Consider the following 16,824-nt stretch of genomic DNA (forward strand, 5'->3'; position numbering starts at 1 on the left):
CCCAAGTGTGTGACTGCACAGGTGACCACTCGAAGAGCATCAGTTACAGGTAAGCAACATGTTTTTCATGTGAACATTCTTGGTCTTTTCCCCTGACCTTTCCAGAGAGACAATACACCTGACATTGCCTAGCCAATCCCCAACCACACAAGGTCCTTCTCATGCGGCTAGGTGTTTAGATTTTTCAGATTTTTTTACTCGGGGAGGGAATTTAAGCCCCCAGATGTTTTATTTTTGTTTTTTTTACTTTTCAGATTTTTCTGCAAACCTAGGCAGTCATCCTAAATGTAAAGGTAAAGTTTCCCTTGCTCGAAAGCCAGTCGAATCAGACTCTAGGGTTGCGGTGCTCATCTCCGTTTCCAAGCCGAAGAGCCAGTGCTGTCCGAAGACGTTTCCGTGGTCATGTGGCAGGCATGACTAGTTTATAGAAAAACATGTTTGGGGTAAGTGTGCCCCCTATCTGTGGATTTAGGTATCCACAGATAGGGGGCACAGTTTGGAGTTAGACGTGTAGGCCTGCGATATTCACCGGGGGAATCCCCGTGACATTTTTTCCGGCCCACGCCAAGTGTGCCTCCCAGGCCAGGACCTCTGCCACTGGTGGGCCTGGTGCAGCTAGGCCTGCGATATTCACCGGGGGAATCCCTGTGACATTTTTTCCAGGCCCACACCAAGTGTGCCTCCCAGGCCAGCACCTATGCCACTGGTGGGCCTGGTGCGGTTCCTGGGCTGTACTGCCAGTGGCGCCATGTCCAGCGCAGCTGCATGGCTGCGACCACCAGACCCAGCACAGAACCCTTGGCTGTGTGGCTGCAGCCACCAGGCCCAGTACAGAGCCCCAGACTGTGCAGCTACTGCCACCAGGCCCAGTGTGGAGCTTCAGGCTGTGCAGCCACCGCTGCTGGACCCAGTGTGGCTCCCTGCTGCCACCACTGCCTTGCGCAGAGAATGCTACTTTACTTTTGGGGGGATTTAAACCCCCGTGTATATTTTTGACATTTTCATATTTTTCTTGGGGAGTCCCCCAAGTTTGCTGAAAAATCCATTTTGCATCCATGTGGCCCCGATCTGCGGATTTAAGTATCCACAGATGGGGGCCATGCATCGCTAATGGTACACGGCTAGATATAGACATAAATAAAAACAGCAGTCATATATATATTATTTCTGCAGAAACACATCAGTCTGTACTTCTTTCATGGCCTTTTGACTCCACAGTTTTATCATTTCCACCCTCTATATTCACACACAACTGCAGCTGCCAGTTGAAAGCATACTTCATACCTCTAGTGCAGAAAAATTTATGCCACAGCCACAAGTCCTTTTTCTTTCTTTTTGCTGCAACAGACTAACCCAGCTACATCTTTAGACTTTATCTTGTATGAGACAACTATCACTTATTGTTAGTTCTATTTGTTACAGGGTTTTAAGGATAATTCCCCATGAACTTTTTGAAACACTGCATTTTTTACCATGCCCCCTTTACGTGGGTCTTAAAGAAGTTCCCAAGGGAGGGGGAGAATTCCAATACTTTTGTGAAGTTTACAGTATAGATTCTTGCAGATCTGCCACTGTGCTCAGTGTACTGGGCATTGCTTCTTCAAAATCTTAGTGAAAATAACAGGATTTGTTTCCTAAATGGTGATGCTAAGAGTCAGTTCATGAGAGAGCAGCAGAATAAAATACTTTTTCCCTACCCTACAGATGTTTTTGCTCTTGCACTGGCCGTTAAAGAGATGTGCATAGCAACACGCAAAGCACGTACTATTCTGTGGTGTGCTCTCCAGATGACCTTGCCAAAAACAACCCCTCCATCCGGACCAGTGGATATGGAGAAAGCTTTTCAAGAGATAATCCAGCCAGAAGATAAGTTGTATGAACAGTTTAATAGTGGCCATCCTGTGATCCATAGAGGAGAAACCAAAAAACACTGAGGAAAAGTAGAGAGACTCAACATGGATGTACTGTCATCCTGTACTAAACATTTTAAATGAACAAAGCTTTTCTTCCACATTTTAAGTAACAAGAGAACACGAACAGAAGTTTGCCTACTCTAATTCCAGCCACTGTCTGAAGAGTAGCTGTTAACATTAGACAAAAAGCGTATGATGTTAACAGCTGTCAGAATCAAAATACTGATGAGGCAGAATTAATGTGTTAGGTTAAATAAATCAAAATATTTTTAACTGCCAAAATAGAATGTAAAGTTCTTCTAGGTTTCATTAGCAAATCTGTGTTCAAATAATGAATTTGAATTACTGTAGCCTACTTCTGGCTGCAGTCTAGTAATAGACAAATTTTGATTGTGATAAAAAACCGTTTTCTTGTAGACTATGCATATTATCTGGAAACGGGAAGAAGACACACCTAAACAAACCCAATATGAACGTTAAAAACATAAAAATATTTAAAGTATTTATTTATGGATTTGAAGTTTTAGGAATATAAATTTAAGTAAAGAAATTGACCAGATTAAGAATATAAAGAAAAGAAATTGACCAAATTTTCTTAAATTAGTGATATTATCATAAAGCCACTATCCAACCATGCATGTTCAGAATATTAAAAAAACACCCTCTGAAATCATTTTTGTCTATTCTTTTAAATAAAATATTCTCTGTTTAATATTAAAAGTAATCAAAATTACTTAGCAGTTGCATGCAAATGAAATAATGAGAGTTATTTTAATACCCTTGGTTTACTATTTTTAAGGAGGGTATCAGGAAGTTATGAGGTGCACTTTCTTTAAAGTTACTCCTTAGCCGGTTTGGTTTAAGATTGTTTGGTGTATATTTTGTTATCTTCATTTGCTTCTGCATTCTTTAGCACTGTTGAATGCTTGGGGTTTTTTCCATGTTTTTCAACTCTTAGTAATCTTTTTATTAAATGCAAGTTATTTATTCAATTAATATGTTGATATTATGTGGCTCAGGAGATCTTGGGTTTTAACAATCTAGCATAAACTATATAATGTCTGGATAAAATTTACTGTCCTGCTCTTGGCTAGGTACATTGCTATTTTAAATGTGCATTCTTCCAGCTTTTAGAAATCCTGGTATGCTGAAATGTGTAATCAAACCACATAAATTGCTGTAGATGATGTAAGGAACTGATTGAGATTTCAGGAGAAACTGTAGGGAAGAATTTTGATCATTGATGGAACTTTGCCTCTGGCTGTAGACTCTTACCACCGTAGCCACTGAGCAAAGATGGGTTGCGTTTGACATTGAAATATGTTGTGTTTTGAAAATAAAATATTGTACTAACTTCAGTCTCTCTCCTAATAAACGGGCTTTTGTTGCACAAGTTGGTATGATTCTCTGTATTTGACGTCAAGATTTTGACTTATGATGCATTTAATGCCTGGGGCCCTACATAGCTGAGATAACCTTTCTGTGGGTGCACTGTTACCAGTGTACTTTATCTGTGCCAGTTGCAAGATAGGCAGGTACCAAGATTATGCCCTACAATTACGGGTTTCCTTCCTTTGGAAGACTTGGCAAAATGTGATCTGAGGGTCTGTCTACACATTGCAAAGGCCTCATGTTTGTTGGGGAACAATACAAGGACTCTGTATCAGTTACGTGATAGTTTTGTTGCCTGTGAGCAACCACAACCTGCAGGGAGAAGCGGCTGTAGCGCGTGCGGCCCCCGCCCCCCTTGTGCCCTCAAGTATTCCCATGGAACTGCTGTTTTAAGATCCTTCTCTGCTGCAGTACATAACCCACTTTTCTTTGAAAAGGGTTACTGTGATGCAACAAAGGGAGAGTAATCCTGATTTTCCAGTGCTGAGTTTTCCTTCCAATTCCTTGCATGACACACTTTACCTGAAAGCAGCTTCCCTTGATGTTAGGCTTTTCCATGTGGCTCGACTTGCTCCCGATTTTCCTGGGAGTCAATCCATAAGCATCAGAATGGGTTTGGGCCTGGTTCTTCCGTACATCTGCCCACCCTCTGCATTTCCATAGTTGTGGACTCAGTTTATTTTCTTCCACACCTCCCTCAAATAATCAGGACTTTCCAGGGAAGGTGATGTCATCAGTGACATCACAGCACCCCTTTTTATCAATATACTGATGCAACTGTAGGTCGAGCAGGTTATCTGAATTCCCAAGTTTCATTAAAAAAAACAAAACCCACCCAAGTCTCTAGTGTCCTCCCTTATGGAAAAACGCCTTTTCCCAAATACACAAGTCCACCTACTGCTATTCTGCTCAGGACTCAGTTAAGGAGCCAGTTTTCGGTATAAGAGCTAACCAAAACAGTGCTACTCCCAGTATTCCACCCCCCTTCAATTCTATCCAGCGACAGCTGCAGAATCATTCCCAAAATAAACTTCTACAGAGCAATTCCCAAAATAAACGGAGCTGGCCTGGTAGGAACTTCAGCTGCCTCAGGAAGAGCCCTGGATCTGTATCCTGGAGAGGTAACCAGCACTACTGAGCAGTGTTCCCTCTAAGCTGAGTTAGTGTGAGCTAGCTCACAGTTTTTTAGCCTCCCCGGCTCACAGATTTTTGTCTTAGCTCAGGAAGGAGGGCTCCAGAGCAAACTAATTGATGCAGGAGCCAAATCGCTCGCTCACAACTTTAATGCCAGTAGCTCACAAAGTCGAATTTCTGCTCACAAGACTCCACAGCTTAGAGGGAGCATATTGCTCCTGAGATGGGGAGATTTTAAAATGGCCTGGCCACACATCCCTCCCACCCTCACCATTGCTGACAGCACCAGCACAGGGTCATTGCATCACTCAGATTCCCCAGTGGGGTGGATGTTATTACAGAACTATTACTACTTTACACAGAGTGATTAAAATGTGGAATTTGCTGCCAGCGGATGTTGTGATGGCCACAGGAATAAACAGCTTTAAAAGGGGACTAGATAAAAGTCATGGAGAATTAGTCTATCAATAGCTACTAGCCATGGTGACTGAGGGGAACCTCCACATTCAGAAGCACGAAACCCTCTGAATCCCAGCCGGGAGGTAACATCAGGGGAAGGCCTCGGCCTCTCGGCCCTGTTGTCGGCCATCCAGAGGAACTGGCTGGCCACTGTGTGAGACAGGATGCTGGACTAGATGGACTATAGCTCTGATCCAGCAGGGCTGTTCTTATGTTGTTGTGCCCAGCTGGCACTAAAAGCTGAGCAAGGTATCAATTTAAGCAGATCCTTATTCTGAACTAGTAACCAGCATTATTATTTCTGCTTTTTAGAACCTCAGTTGAGGCTCAACAGTCTTTCAAACAATTTTTCAGGCTTGCTGTTTGCGAGAAAAAAACGTGGTCTGTTGTCTCTTCCACATGTGGTTTCTCTCACTGGCTCTCACTGCTTTGAGAGGACAGAAAGCCAAGCACTGCTTGAGCCCCAAAAGCCTTTCCTCGGAGCTGTGATCTCTGGCTGACCCCCTCCATCTGTGAGCTGTGCCCCTTTCCCTTCAGCCCCTGGCGTTGCTGCCCCTCGGATCACTACCTCCGGAGAACCTCTGGCCCACAGGCAAGCAGCACCGTCTCCCCAGTTCCAACGGAACCACCCTGCAGGGCCCCTCTCTGGTGTGGGACCCGGAGCCTTTTGCAGTGGACAGCTTTGCTTGGGATGCTGTGAGCCAATCGGTAGCAGAGCACCCCACCCCCACCCCATGCCGCATTATTAGGACTCTTCCACGGGTGAGATTCAAGCATGCTTCAGGCTACCTAAGTTCATAGATGTTTACTTAGACATCAATAATCAAGGCTGGTGGACGTCACCCAGATTTTCTCGCCCCATCCCCACAAGAAGAAAAGTCTGGATTGCTTTTTTGGTGGCTGAGGGTCGAGTCAGGTGCCCTTGGCTCTGAAGTCAACTTCAAAATGTCTCCCTGGCTTTTGCGCAGTGGAAATGGGTTTTTTTTTTCTTCACAGCTCCAAAGCAGCTGCTGGCCACAGAGAACATTTCAAGCTTTCCCCCCCTCACCTTTACGCTTTCTCTTGAAGTGGGTAATATAAATAGAAAAAAAGGGAGGGGGAATGTTGCCACCCTACAATTCTTTGGTTACAGACGTTGCCACGACCAGTCAGCCTAATACCTGGACAGCAAAAGGTGTACACATGGTTTTTCTTTCAGTGATCCAAGCGAAACAGAAGCAGTCACTGATTCTTGCCTAGGGAGCCAGTTCCTGCTTTGTAATCCTATGGCCAAGCTTGCAAGGGGGCTCCTTCTGCTGAGCGGGGAAGAAGTGAGTGGAGAGTGGGTGATATGGCGGCATCTGGCCCATGCTGCGCCGAGCACTCGATTGGGGGGGTGGCTGCCCAGCAGTACAGGGAGGAGAATGGCAACTCTGCCCGGCTACCGCTTCCTCTCCCCTTTCTGTGTTCTCTTCTTCTCCTTCTCTTTGCGCTCCTGCTTGGCCAGCTTGTCTTTCTCGCGCTGGAGCTTGTCTTGCTCTTTCTTCCGCTGCGACTCATCCCGCAAGTGCTCCTTCTCCAGCTTCCGGGCACTGACGACGTCTACAAGGTTGGTGTTTTTGAACAAGGCTGATGGGAAGGAAGTTGAGGAGAACAAGGAACTTGACGGCCACACTTTCAAAACACCCTCTCTGGGAGAAACACTTTCAAAACACCCTGTCTTCCACAACACACCTGAACAGGGCGGGAGAGCTAGAAAAGCTGAGCACCTTTGCTTGGCACATTTCTTTCCTGCCTCAGCCTAGGGGAGGTAGCGCCAACCTTGGCGTATGAGGCTTCTGATACTGGCTAGCTTAAGTATTCTTTTTCTCAAGGATCGGTTGCGAATCTCAATGTTCCCTCTAAGCTGAGTTAGTGTGAGCTAGCTCACAGTTTTCTAGCCTCCAGCTCACACATTTTTGTCTCAGCTCAGGAAGGAGGGCTCCAGAGCAAACTGCTTTCTGCAGTAGCCAAATTGCTTGCTCACAACTTGAATGGCAGTGGCTCACAAAGTAGAATTTTTGCTCACAAGTCTCCACAGCTTAGAGGGAACACTGGTTGGGATCAGTGTTCCCTCTAAGCTGAGTTAGTGTGAGCTAGCTCACAGAATTTTAGCCTCCAGCTCACAGATTTTCTTCTTAGCTTAGGGAGGATGACTCCAGAGCAAGCTAATTTATGCAGTAGCCAAATCATTCGCTCACAACTTTAATGCCAGCAGCTCACAAAGTAGAAATTTTGCTCACAAGTCTCCACAGCTTAGAGGGAACACTGGTTGGGATTACTGATTTTTCTTCTGTAAACCACCTTGAGTATTTTTTCTTAAACAAATGAGGCAGGATGTACATTTTTCTATACAAGATAAGCCTACACGGGGCTTTTCGAAGGAGAAACCCCAACAGTGGAGCCGTTCACACAATATAAGGGAATTCTATGCATTACTTGTTGCCATTGCTGCATGGGGGGTTTCTGCCTGGAGATCTCCCAGAATCACAACTGTTCTCCAGACCGCAGAGGTCAGTTCCCTGGAGAAAATGGCTGCTTTGAAGGGTGGGCTCTAAGACATTATATTGTGCTGAGGTCCATCACCTCCCCCAAACCCGCCCTCTCAGGCTGTACCCCCAAATCTCCAGGAATTTCCCAACATGAAGCTGGCAACTCCACTGCCGCATGATCTAAAGCTGCCCATCCAATTGATCTCATTTGTAAAAGTGTGAAACAGGCAAGATCGTTCATGCAAAAGGGTACCGCACCTCATAAGCTCTTCCACAAGCACCACAAGAGGGAAGGAGATTCCCAGCCTCTCAAAAAAACAACAACCCTGGCAGAGGTCCCACACGATGCGAAGACCAAGCCCTACGGACAGGAGGCGGCTGTGGGGGGTAGTCCTCCTTCCCCCCCATGATGCCATTTTCCCTCTCAAGTCAAATCTCCCTCCTGACCTTACTGACTGTGCATGGCTTCAGGAAAGCAGTCCAGAAAGGATACATTTTTCAGAGCTGATGGTCATTGCTGCCGCCGCTGCCCCAGAACCATCTTGAACGTCAGCCTCGGTGGGGTGAGTTAAGGACATGCAATGACTACTTTGATTACATGGGATAAAGAATGCTTGTAATAGGAAGGAGACTTCCCAATAGGGATGGGCAACATGCCTACAGCCCTCGGGGAAGGTGTGCAGGGGCGTGAGGTCCTCCGTTCTGCCCGTGGGGGGGGTGTATCTGCCATGTCTTGCATCACCCTGGGCCTCAGACCAGGAGGGAACGCAGCCGACAGGCACCCTGCTTCTCTTCCTGCCACTGGCTTCTATCCCGCCCAGCCACATCCTGCCTGATCTAAGTCTAAGTCTACAGCTGAACAAAAAACCCGTCGGCTGCAAACGTGTGCGACTTAAAAAGATTTATATGTTGTCCTGCCTTACCCCCTATGAATCATTGTTAGTCCCTTGTTAATATGTGTAACCAGGGGTTATGTCATAGAAAAAGAGGTACAGGAGCTCATTAGCATAACTTATTTGCATATGTCACACCACCTGACATCACCGAAAGTGTGTCAGAAGGCAACACCCACCGCTCCGGCTTCACTGGACTGTTTTGGATTGCTAGCTATTTTGGGCGGGGGGGACGTGCAGATCTGTCCTCACAGAGGAGGGAGAGCTTGTACCTGAATAAAACTTGGTCTTAAAGGTGCCACTGGACTGTTTTGGACCGGGGGGGCGGGGGGAGCTCTGCAATTTACCTGGCTGGTTCTTGCTCTGACTGAGGGCTACCAGGATCAGGGGGCGGGGCTTGTTGCATGTGCCCACCCCCCTGGGCTCTTTACTGCCGGAGCGCCACTCCTGTGCGCTCCTGCAGGAAATGACCCCTGTGTGTAACTGTAAATCGCTCAGAGCCAGCAGCTCTGCAGGATCGAGCGATTACTAAATCAAAAGATATTATTATTATCTCCTCCCAACCCCTTTTGCAGGAGATGTTCCACGCCACACACGCTCTTCGTTCACCCCTCAAAGGGAACTGCTGCCTGCTCGGCCACCCAAACACAATCCCAGACGTAAGGATCGCGAAACCAAATGGGGAACCAAAGTTCTGTCCTCCCACACCTGGCTCTGGGAACATTCAGGGCACTTCTTTGCAGGCTTTCCAAAATCCATTTACAACTTCAAGCAGGCAACCAGCTTTGTCTAGCACTATGAACATGGAAGGCCCTTTCCCCAGCCATCACCGATAGTCCATGAAGGTATCTAGTCCTTTTTTTTTAAAGTCATCTATGCGAGCAACCAGCATGACGTCTTGTTCTGGGATCATTGATCTTCCGGTGACGTCACCCTACCTGAGAGCGACTAGGCTGTAACCTTTTTTGGTCCTCGCCCAGAATTCAGCTTGCCCCTCAGACTCATTACGTACACTGCCTGGGGCCAATGAACCACGCCTTTCCCTTGTATGCTCTTCATTTGAGAGCCCCTGGGAAACTGAGACCTCGCGCTATGAACCTGCACGCTCACCGAGCTCCCTCAGGCCCGCGGGACGAAGGGGGCTTTGTGCAAACAGGAAAGCCCCGCATTTCAGGCTGTGTTGCGGTATCCATTCTGAAACACAAAAGGAGACAAGAGACTGGCCGAGGACTTCAGCCCCAGGGACAACCCAGCCGTCACACAAAAGCCGAAGAGGATTTCGGAATTTTTGGCATAAAAAGGATATTCTTCTTCATCGGTCACCTCTGCATACTGGGCTAGGAGGGCAGCTTTCCGGAGGGTCTCCTCCTTTGAGACCTCCTTGGGCTTCACCACAATCTGTGCCTGTTTCTCAATCATGCTGGCAATGGCCTGGATCTCGTCTGCAGGGGGAGAGGAGAGAGTCAAACCAGGGAGATGCATAAGCAAGACCACCAAACGGGGGGCCTGCATCAGTCCCTCCACAAGCACAACCGGCATTTCCTGTAAAGCTCAACCTCGGAGGCTTGATGATGATGTCACGGCACTGCCAAAACACTAAGATTACTTGGATTGAGGGGAAAGGGGACAGACTAGTTTGCAGGAGAGAAAGAAGGGGTTGCTTCTATTTTAAGCCAAGGACTCATTGTTTAGAACCAATGTTAAAAGAGTTAAACATTTAAACCAAACTCTAAAATATCATTTCCCCCCATTCACCCCCCAAGTACAAATGCTCACAGGGTCCCTCAGCAGAGGGAAAAGACCCTACAAAAAGCCTTCTGGTTTGGGGGGTTGTAATGAAAAGGGAAACTGAGCAATGTCGCCGCTCCTCCCGTCAGCAGGCTACAACCAGTGTTCCCTCTAAGCTGAGTTAGTGTGAGCGGTGGTTTTTTAGCCTCTGGCTCACACATTTTTCTCTTAGCTCAGGAAGGAGGGCCTCCAGAGCAAACGGATTTATGCAGTAGCCAAATCGCTCGCTCACAACTTTAACGCCAGTAGCTCACAAAGTATAATTTTTGCTCACAAGACTCCAAGGCTTAGAGGGAGCATTGGCTACAACCCATTAAGGTGGATAGTTCTATCACAGTAGTTTCCAATTTGTAGATGACACAGTACAGACAAAAAGACCTTTCTTCAGAAGAGTCTGCACACCATGCAGGAGGGCGTATACTTTGGCTAGATGCTCTGCCTTACCTACTGCAGTTCTTGAGGGTAAATTCAAAAAACTTCCCCGAATTGAGAGGTTATGTATGTGTGCGTCGGGGGAGATCGAATCCCAGGAACATGTGTTCCTGAGGTGCTCATTATTTGACGAGGCTCGTACAAAACTTATTGATCCTTTTTTGGCTGGCACTTCAGATCAAGATAAGATAGAGAATTTGTTTTCTAACTTTGAACATATAGCGCTCCATCAGATTGCGAAATTTTGCTCCTTGGTTGTAAAAGCTCATCAGTGTTCTGCTTGTCACTTGGGTTAGGACTGCTTGATTTTAACTTCTACTGCTACTTTTGTCATTTTTATTTTATTCTTTTTTACTGTGCTTTATTGCAGCGTATTCTTAAGTCTGGTTTTAGTGATCAAAACGATTGTACAGTGCTGTCCCTTATTAACCTTGTTGTACTCTGGAAGTTTTACCATCTGGCTATTGTAAGTTACTTTTATGGTTTTTATATTGCTGGCTATGCGCTGTAACAATAAAATTCATTCATTCCATGCATCATACGGCTTTTTATAGAGCTTCTGATGGAAGTTCTTGACAATATTTTACACTTAAACCATGAAGGAGAAAACCATGCATCTTATATCTGACACAGAGAAACATTTAACACATACAATGGCTATCTGTGTGGGTGGCCTAAAGAATGAGGCACGACTGTTCCTTCCGAGGTTTCTCGCACACTCCCTGTACTCACTGGAACTGTCAAAACCCACCCTGGTTAGAAACAAAGCCTCACCTTTGACTCCTTGATCCCCCTCACTCCACTCACTGTCTACCCAGTCAGATGGCTTCTCCTCACGCGACATCTCAAACTTGCGTCCTTGCCCCTCTGCCTCCTTTGCAAAAGCTCTGGTTCCCAGTCTTCAGTCATCTTCTGCCTCGCCCACTGCAATGTTCTCCTTTCTGGCCTTTTTGGCATTCTTGTCCAGAAGTCAGTCACCATATTATTTCACTCTTTTTCTCATATGGACCACATGGTGCCTCTCTTTCAGTCCTTTCCTGTTCAATCCTGGATCTGGCATAAAATACTTCTTATATCCCAAAGCATCCCTCTGCCCATAACCTTTGCACCCGCTACTTCACCACCCTTGGCCATTCAAACGTCTGCTGCTCCCTTAGACAACTCAGTCTTAAGAGAACATAAGAACATAAGAGATGCCAATGTTGGATCAGGCCAAAGGCCCATCCAGTCCAACACCCTGTATCACACAGTGGCCAGAAATACCAGTGCCATCAGAAGGTCCACCAGTGGGGCCAGGACATTAGAAGCCATCCCACTGTTGACCCCCCCAAGCACCAAGATGACAGAGCATCCCTTGCCCCAGAGTCCCTATCTATACCTTGTGGCTAATAGCCACTGATGGACCTCTGCTCCATATGCTTATCTAATTCCCTCTTGAAGCCTTCCATGCTTGTAGCCGCCACCACTTCCTGTGGCAGTGAAAGTGAATTCCAAATCACTCTTTGGGTGAAGAAGGACTTCCTTTTATCCGTTCTAACCCGACCGCTCAGCAATTTCATGGAGTGCCCACGAGTTCTTGTATTGTGAGAAAGGGAGAAAAGTACCTCTTTCTCTACCTGCTCTTTCCCATGCATAATAAACCTCAATCATGTCACCCCTCAGTCGTCGTTTCTCCAAGTCTTCCTCACTTCCTGCCCTTCCTTCCAGAAACATCCTCTCCCCCCCACCCAACACATGAACAGTAAGTTTATAACAGATAAAAGGAAGCATTTCTTCACCCCCAAAGTAATGAACATGTGGAATTCACTGCTGCAAGAAGTGGTGGTGGATACAAGCATAGGCAGCTTCAAGAGGGGACTGGATCAACGCATGGAGCAGAGGTCCATCAGTGGCTATTAGCCACAAGGTATAGATGGAACACTGTCTGGGGCAGTGATGCTCTGTATTCTTGGGGGACCACAGTGGGAGGGCTTCTGGAGTTCTGGGCCCACTGGTGAACCTCCTGATGGTACCTGGGTTTTGGCCGCTGTGTGACACAGAGTGTTAGACTGGATGGGCCATTCCAACATGGCTTCTCTTATGTTCTACATGACACTGCGTAAATCCATCCTCAAAACACGTCCTTTCCATGGATCCAGAAATGTTTGAGAGAAGGGATCTCAAAAAGAGCTCAGCTGCCTTGATAAATAAGAGAGGCCAGCTGTCCCAGAAAACAGATGCAAGAAAGTAGAAGTGTGAGGAGGGAAATAGCAGAAGACGGAACAGGAAATATGGACTTTGTTGGCCAGAAGCGTGAAAACAACACTGAAATCAATCACCAACCATGACAGCGATGTCGAAAGGAGTGACATGAAATACCTTCTTTCTTCTCTTTGGTTCCAACATCCTGGGTCTCTGACCACCTTTTTACTATTTCACTGCAAACCTGTTGCAGCACATCTTCATCCTGATTAAGAGGAGAAAGATTTTTTTTCCAGTTGAAAGAGAACAGTTCGCCCAACGATGAAAAGACTGAGCTCTTAGACACTCCTATGGGGCCTGCCAGCCAATCTCCCTAAGTCCTGTGGCAATACCTATGTTGAGCAAAGAGAAAACAGGGCTGCATGTTCTGTTATGAGGAAACCAAAGGTGGTCCTCAGGTGTGCCACTCTTGAGTGCTGTATCACACTTCTTGATTTTGTCTATAACATTCACGAAAAGGTAAGTACTCATATTTATACATAAGACTGTGGCTTAGCAAAGATGTTCTCTAATAAAGTTGGCACCTTCTAGCCCTTAATCTTAGAGGGTGATAACTTTATTAAAGAGCCTAATCAAAGATTTTTTTCTATTAAATTTCAAATAATAAAACTGATGATGCGTTGGTATTACCCTCCCACCAGGTTGCACTGTATTTACGCTTCTGTAAGCCTGTGCTGCGATAAAAAATAAGGCCAAAGAGCTGATTATCTTCACTGCTGGTGGTCGTGCCCTGTTTTACAAAGGTTCTGGAGTCAGATTAAGGATCACATATTTCAAATAACAAAGTTTTCCTTGACAGTTACCCCAGAGATGTTTTTATTAGAACTGGGACTTGATGGTATAGCAAATGAATCACAGTCTGAATTAATTTCAATATTGCTGTCTATAGTGAGAACCGCAGTAGCAGCAAACTTGAAAAATTAGTTACCTCTATCAATCATAGTATACTCAAATATGGTCATATTTTGTATTATCTAAAATAACAGTGCACTTGGCAATCCCTTTTTCAGGAAGAAAGGATCATAATTTTGTCAGTGTTTGGTATCCTGTTACAATTTCTGTCAGAAAAAAAGATATTTTACCTTCTGGATCCTGGTATAGAGATATGCTTATATTTTAAATGATGAAAACTATGTTTACAGACGTTTGAAGAATGGCAACATTATAAAGATTTTGTGAATTTACGATTTTATATATATATATATTGTATTAGGATTTCAGTATTTATTGTAATATTTTTGTTTATCTGTCTTTTTGAGTTATTTCATCTTCCTTTGAGCCAGTCTGGTGTAGTGGTTAAGTGCGCGGACTCTAATCTGGGAGAACCGGGTTTGATTCCCCACTCCTCCACTTGCAGCAGCTGGATGACCTTGGGCAAGCCATAGTTCTGACAAGAGCCGTCCTTGAAAAAGAGCAGTTCCTGTCAGAGCTCTCCCAGCCCCACCTACCGCACAGGGTGTCTGGTTGTGGGGAGGGGAAGAGAAGAAGAAATTGGATTTATACCCCAAGCGTCACTACCCAAAGGTGTCTCAGAGCGGTTTACAACCACCTTTCCCTTCCCCTCCCAACAGACACCCTGTGAGGTAGGTGGGGCTGGGAGAGCTCTTGACAGAAACTGCTCTTATCAAGGACAGCTCTTATCAGAACTACAGCTTACCCAAGGTCATCCAGGCAAGTGCAAGTGGAGGAGGGGGGTATGAAACCCGGTTCTCCCAGATTAGAGTCCGCGCAAGACTCCGAGTGAAGGGCGGGGTATAAATTCAATCTCTTCTTCTTGTTTTTATAACATGTAAAATTTTGAATTTTTAATAAAGCATTAATTTTTTTAAAAGAGCCTACTTATTCACTGAAGGGACCAAAGTGTGCAACAGACACATCTCCCACCCCACAGCCTGGAGAAAACAAAGGAATTTGTCCTCCTTGCTCCCTAGACTGAACAGGAAGCACCCAAGTAATGGACGTAATTCCTGACAAAAGACAGTACTCGTTTTTTAAAAACTACAAGACCTGACAGTTACAGTGCAGAACCACATCCTATGAAATGTATTACAGCTGATATTAGCATGTGTGGCTTTTTAAAAGGAAAATATAGGAAAGAGGCTATGATCCTGAGCACATTTATGAGACAGTAAAATCCCATTGAACCTGGCTGGACTTTTGCATAACCATGCCCAGGAGAGCCATGCTGTTAAAACATCACGGGTTGATAATAAGGGGACATCCAAAGACAGCAGAGCTGCACTTAGCAGGGTAGATTTCTGTCATCAAGCCCTGCAGGGCAAAAGACCATCTCAGACAGGTCATGTTGCTGATGGGAGGGCCTGTGTGTGTGTGTTTTTGTATGAGTGAGAGAGAAGCTCAAAGGATCACGTAGTGAAGTCATGCCAGATGACATTTCAACTAGGGACTTTCTGACTCAACATTCTGCATCTTAGCCACTGTGTTACACAAGACACTAGTTACTTCCAAGCCTTTACAACAAACTGAGAAACCTATGTGTTCAAAATGCATATATGCATTCAAAATGCATAAATACTTCACTTTTTAAAAAAGCAACTTAAGAGACAACATGATTGCTACCTACAAAATTACACGTGGTATGCTGAAAGCAAACATACTTTCTTTTCTCCCTGTCCCACAACACTAGAATTCAGGAGACAGATAAAGATGGGTAGCTGTGTTTGTCTGTAGCAGTAGAACAGAGGAGTTCAGCAGTACCTTAAAGACTAATACAATTTGGGGCAGGGCATAAGCTAGAACTCAGGGTTACCTTCTCAGCATACTGGGGACAAACAAAAAGTAGTCTTAACCAATGTTCCCTCTAAGCTGTGGAATCTTGTGAGCAAAAATTCTACTTTGTGAGTTCCTGGCATTAAAGTTCTGAGTGAGCGATTTGGCTACTGCATAAATTAATTTGCTCTGGAGCCATCCTGCTTGAGTTAAGACAAAAACCTGTGAGCCAGAGGCTAATAAACTATGAGCTAGCTCACACCAACTCATCTTAGAGGGAACACTGGTTAACTCACACAGTGGGCAGTTGCAGCTGATGAAGAGAGCTGTGTTTCTCGAAAGTTTATGCTACAATAAAGTTTGTTAGTTAAAGTTCTGCTGGGCTTTTTACTATTAAATGGGCAGTTAGCGTGTAGCAGAGTGTTCCCCCAGATGCAGGAGTATAGCTTAAAAAGGTAAAGGTTCCCTTGCAAGAAAGCCAGTTGAATCCGACTCCTCTCTGTTTCAAAGCCGAAGCGCCAGCGCTGTCCGAAGACATTTCCGTGGTCATGTGGCCGGCATGACTAAACACCAAGGCGCACGGAACACTGTTACCTTCCCACCGAAGTGGTACCTATTTATCTACTTGCAATTTCTTGCTTTCGAACTGCTAGTTGGCAGGAGCTGGAACTAGAGACGGGAGCTCACTCTGTCAGTGGCTAACAGCATCACCACGTGCAGAGGCAAGGACCCTCTTAAACCCAGAAACTAAAATTCAGGTTAGCCCTGTTGGCCTGAACCAGGAGGACAAAGTTTGAGTCTGGGGCGCCTAGGTAAAGCTAAAGGTTCCCTTGCTCGAAAGCCAGTCGAGTCTGACCTCCTCTCTGTTTCCAAGCCGAAGAGCCAGCGCTGTCCGAAGACGTTTCCGTGGTCATGTGGCCGGCATGACTAAACACCAAGGTGCACGGAACGCTGTTCCCTTCCCACCGAAGTGGTCCCTCTTTATCTACTTGCAATGTCTTGCTTTCGAACTGCTAGGCTGGCAGGGGCGCCTACGAGACCAATAAAGTCAGTCTGGGTACGAGCCTGCACACGAAAGCTTGTCCCCAGGATTAAACTTCGTTGGTCTTAAAAGGTGCCCCGCCTGGACTCGAACTCTGGTCCTCCAAACCCCCGTCACTGAGTCGCAACCACAAGGCTCTCTGCTGCCTGCCCCCTGCTCGTGGGTTTCTCTGGGCTGCCTGACTGGAAACAGGATGCTGGACCACGAAGCTCGGTCGCCTGACCCAACACGTGGCTGCTCCTTCATTTGGCATATAAAATAGTTAAGAAAATATTGGGGGGGGGGGGGGG

General features: G+C 45.9%; 2 protein-coding genes across 2 annotated transcripts in view; one reads left to right on the top strand and one right to left on the bottom strand.

Annotated features, from left to right (window-relative positions):
• The window catches only part of MEIOC (meiosis specific with coiled-coil domain), a 35,322-nt gene extending 33,342 nt beyond the window's left edge, over window positions 1–1,980 (top strand). Inside the window, exon 9 of the mRNA XM_015413077.1 lies at window positions 1,705–1,980. Coding sequence (XP_015268563.1) covers window positions 1,705–1,934 — 230 coding nt within the window. The 3' untranslated portion in view covers window positions 1,935–1,980. The remainder of the gene's footprint in view (window positions 1–1,704) is intronic.
• A 3,722-nt stretch (window positions 1,981–5,702) lies between these two features.
• CCDC43 (coiled-coil domain containing 43) overlaps window positions 5,703–16,824 on the bottom strand; it is an 11,598-nt gene continuing 476 nt past the window's right edge. The window contains exons 2-5 of the mRNA XM_015413078.1: window positions 12,880–12,967; window positions 9,608–9,743; window positions 7,902–7,966; window positions 5,703–6,506 (exon numbers count right to left, since the gene is read on the bottom strand). Coding sequence (XP_015268564.1) covers window positions 6,319–6,506; window positions 7,902–7,966; window positions 9,608–9,743; window positions 12,880–12,967 — 477 coding nt within the window. The 3' untranslated portion in view covers window positions 5,703–6,318. The remainder of the gene's footprint in view (window positions 6,507–7,901; window positions 7,967–9,607; window positions 9,744–12,879; window positions 12,968–16,824) is intronic.

The sequence above is a fragment of the Gekko japonicus genome, unplaced genomic scaffold (assembly GCF_001447785.1).
Source record: "Gekko japonicus isolate JY-2015 unplaced genomic scaffold, Gekko_japonicus_V1.1 scaffold3062, whole genome shotgun sequence".
Lineage (NCBI taxonomy): Eukaryota > Metazoa > Chordata > Lepidosauria > Squamata > Gekkonidae > Gekko > Gekko japonicus.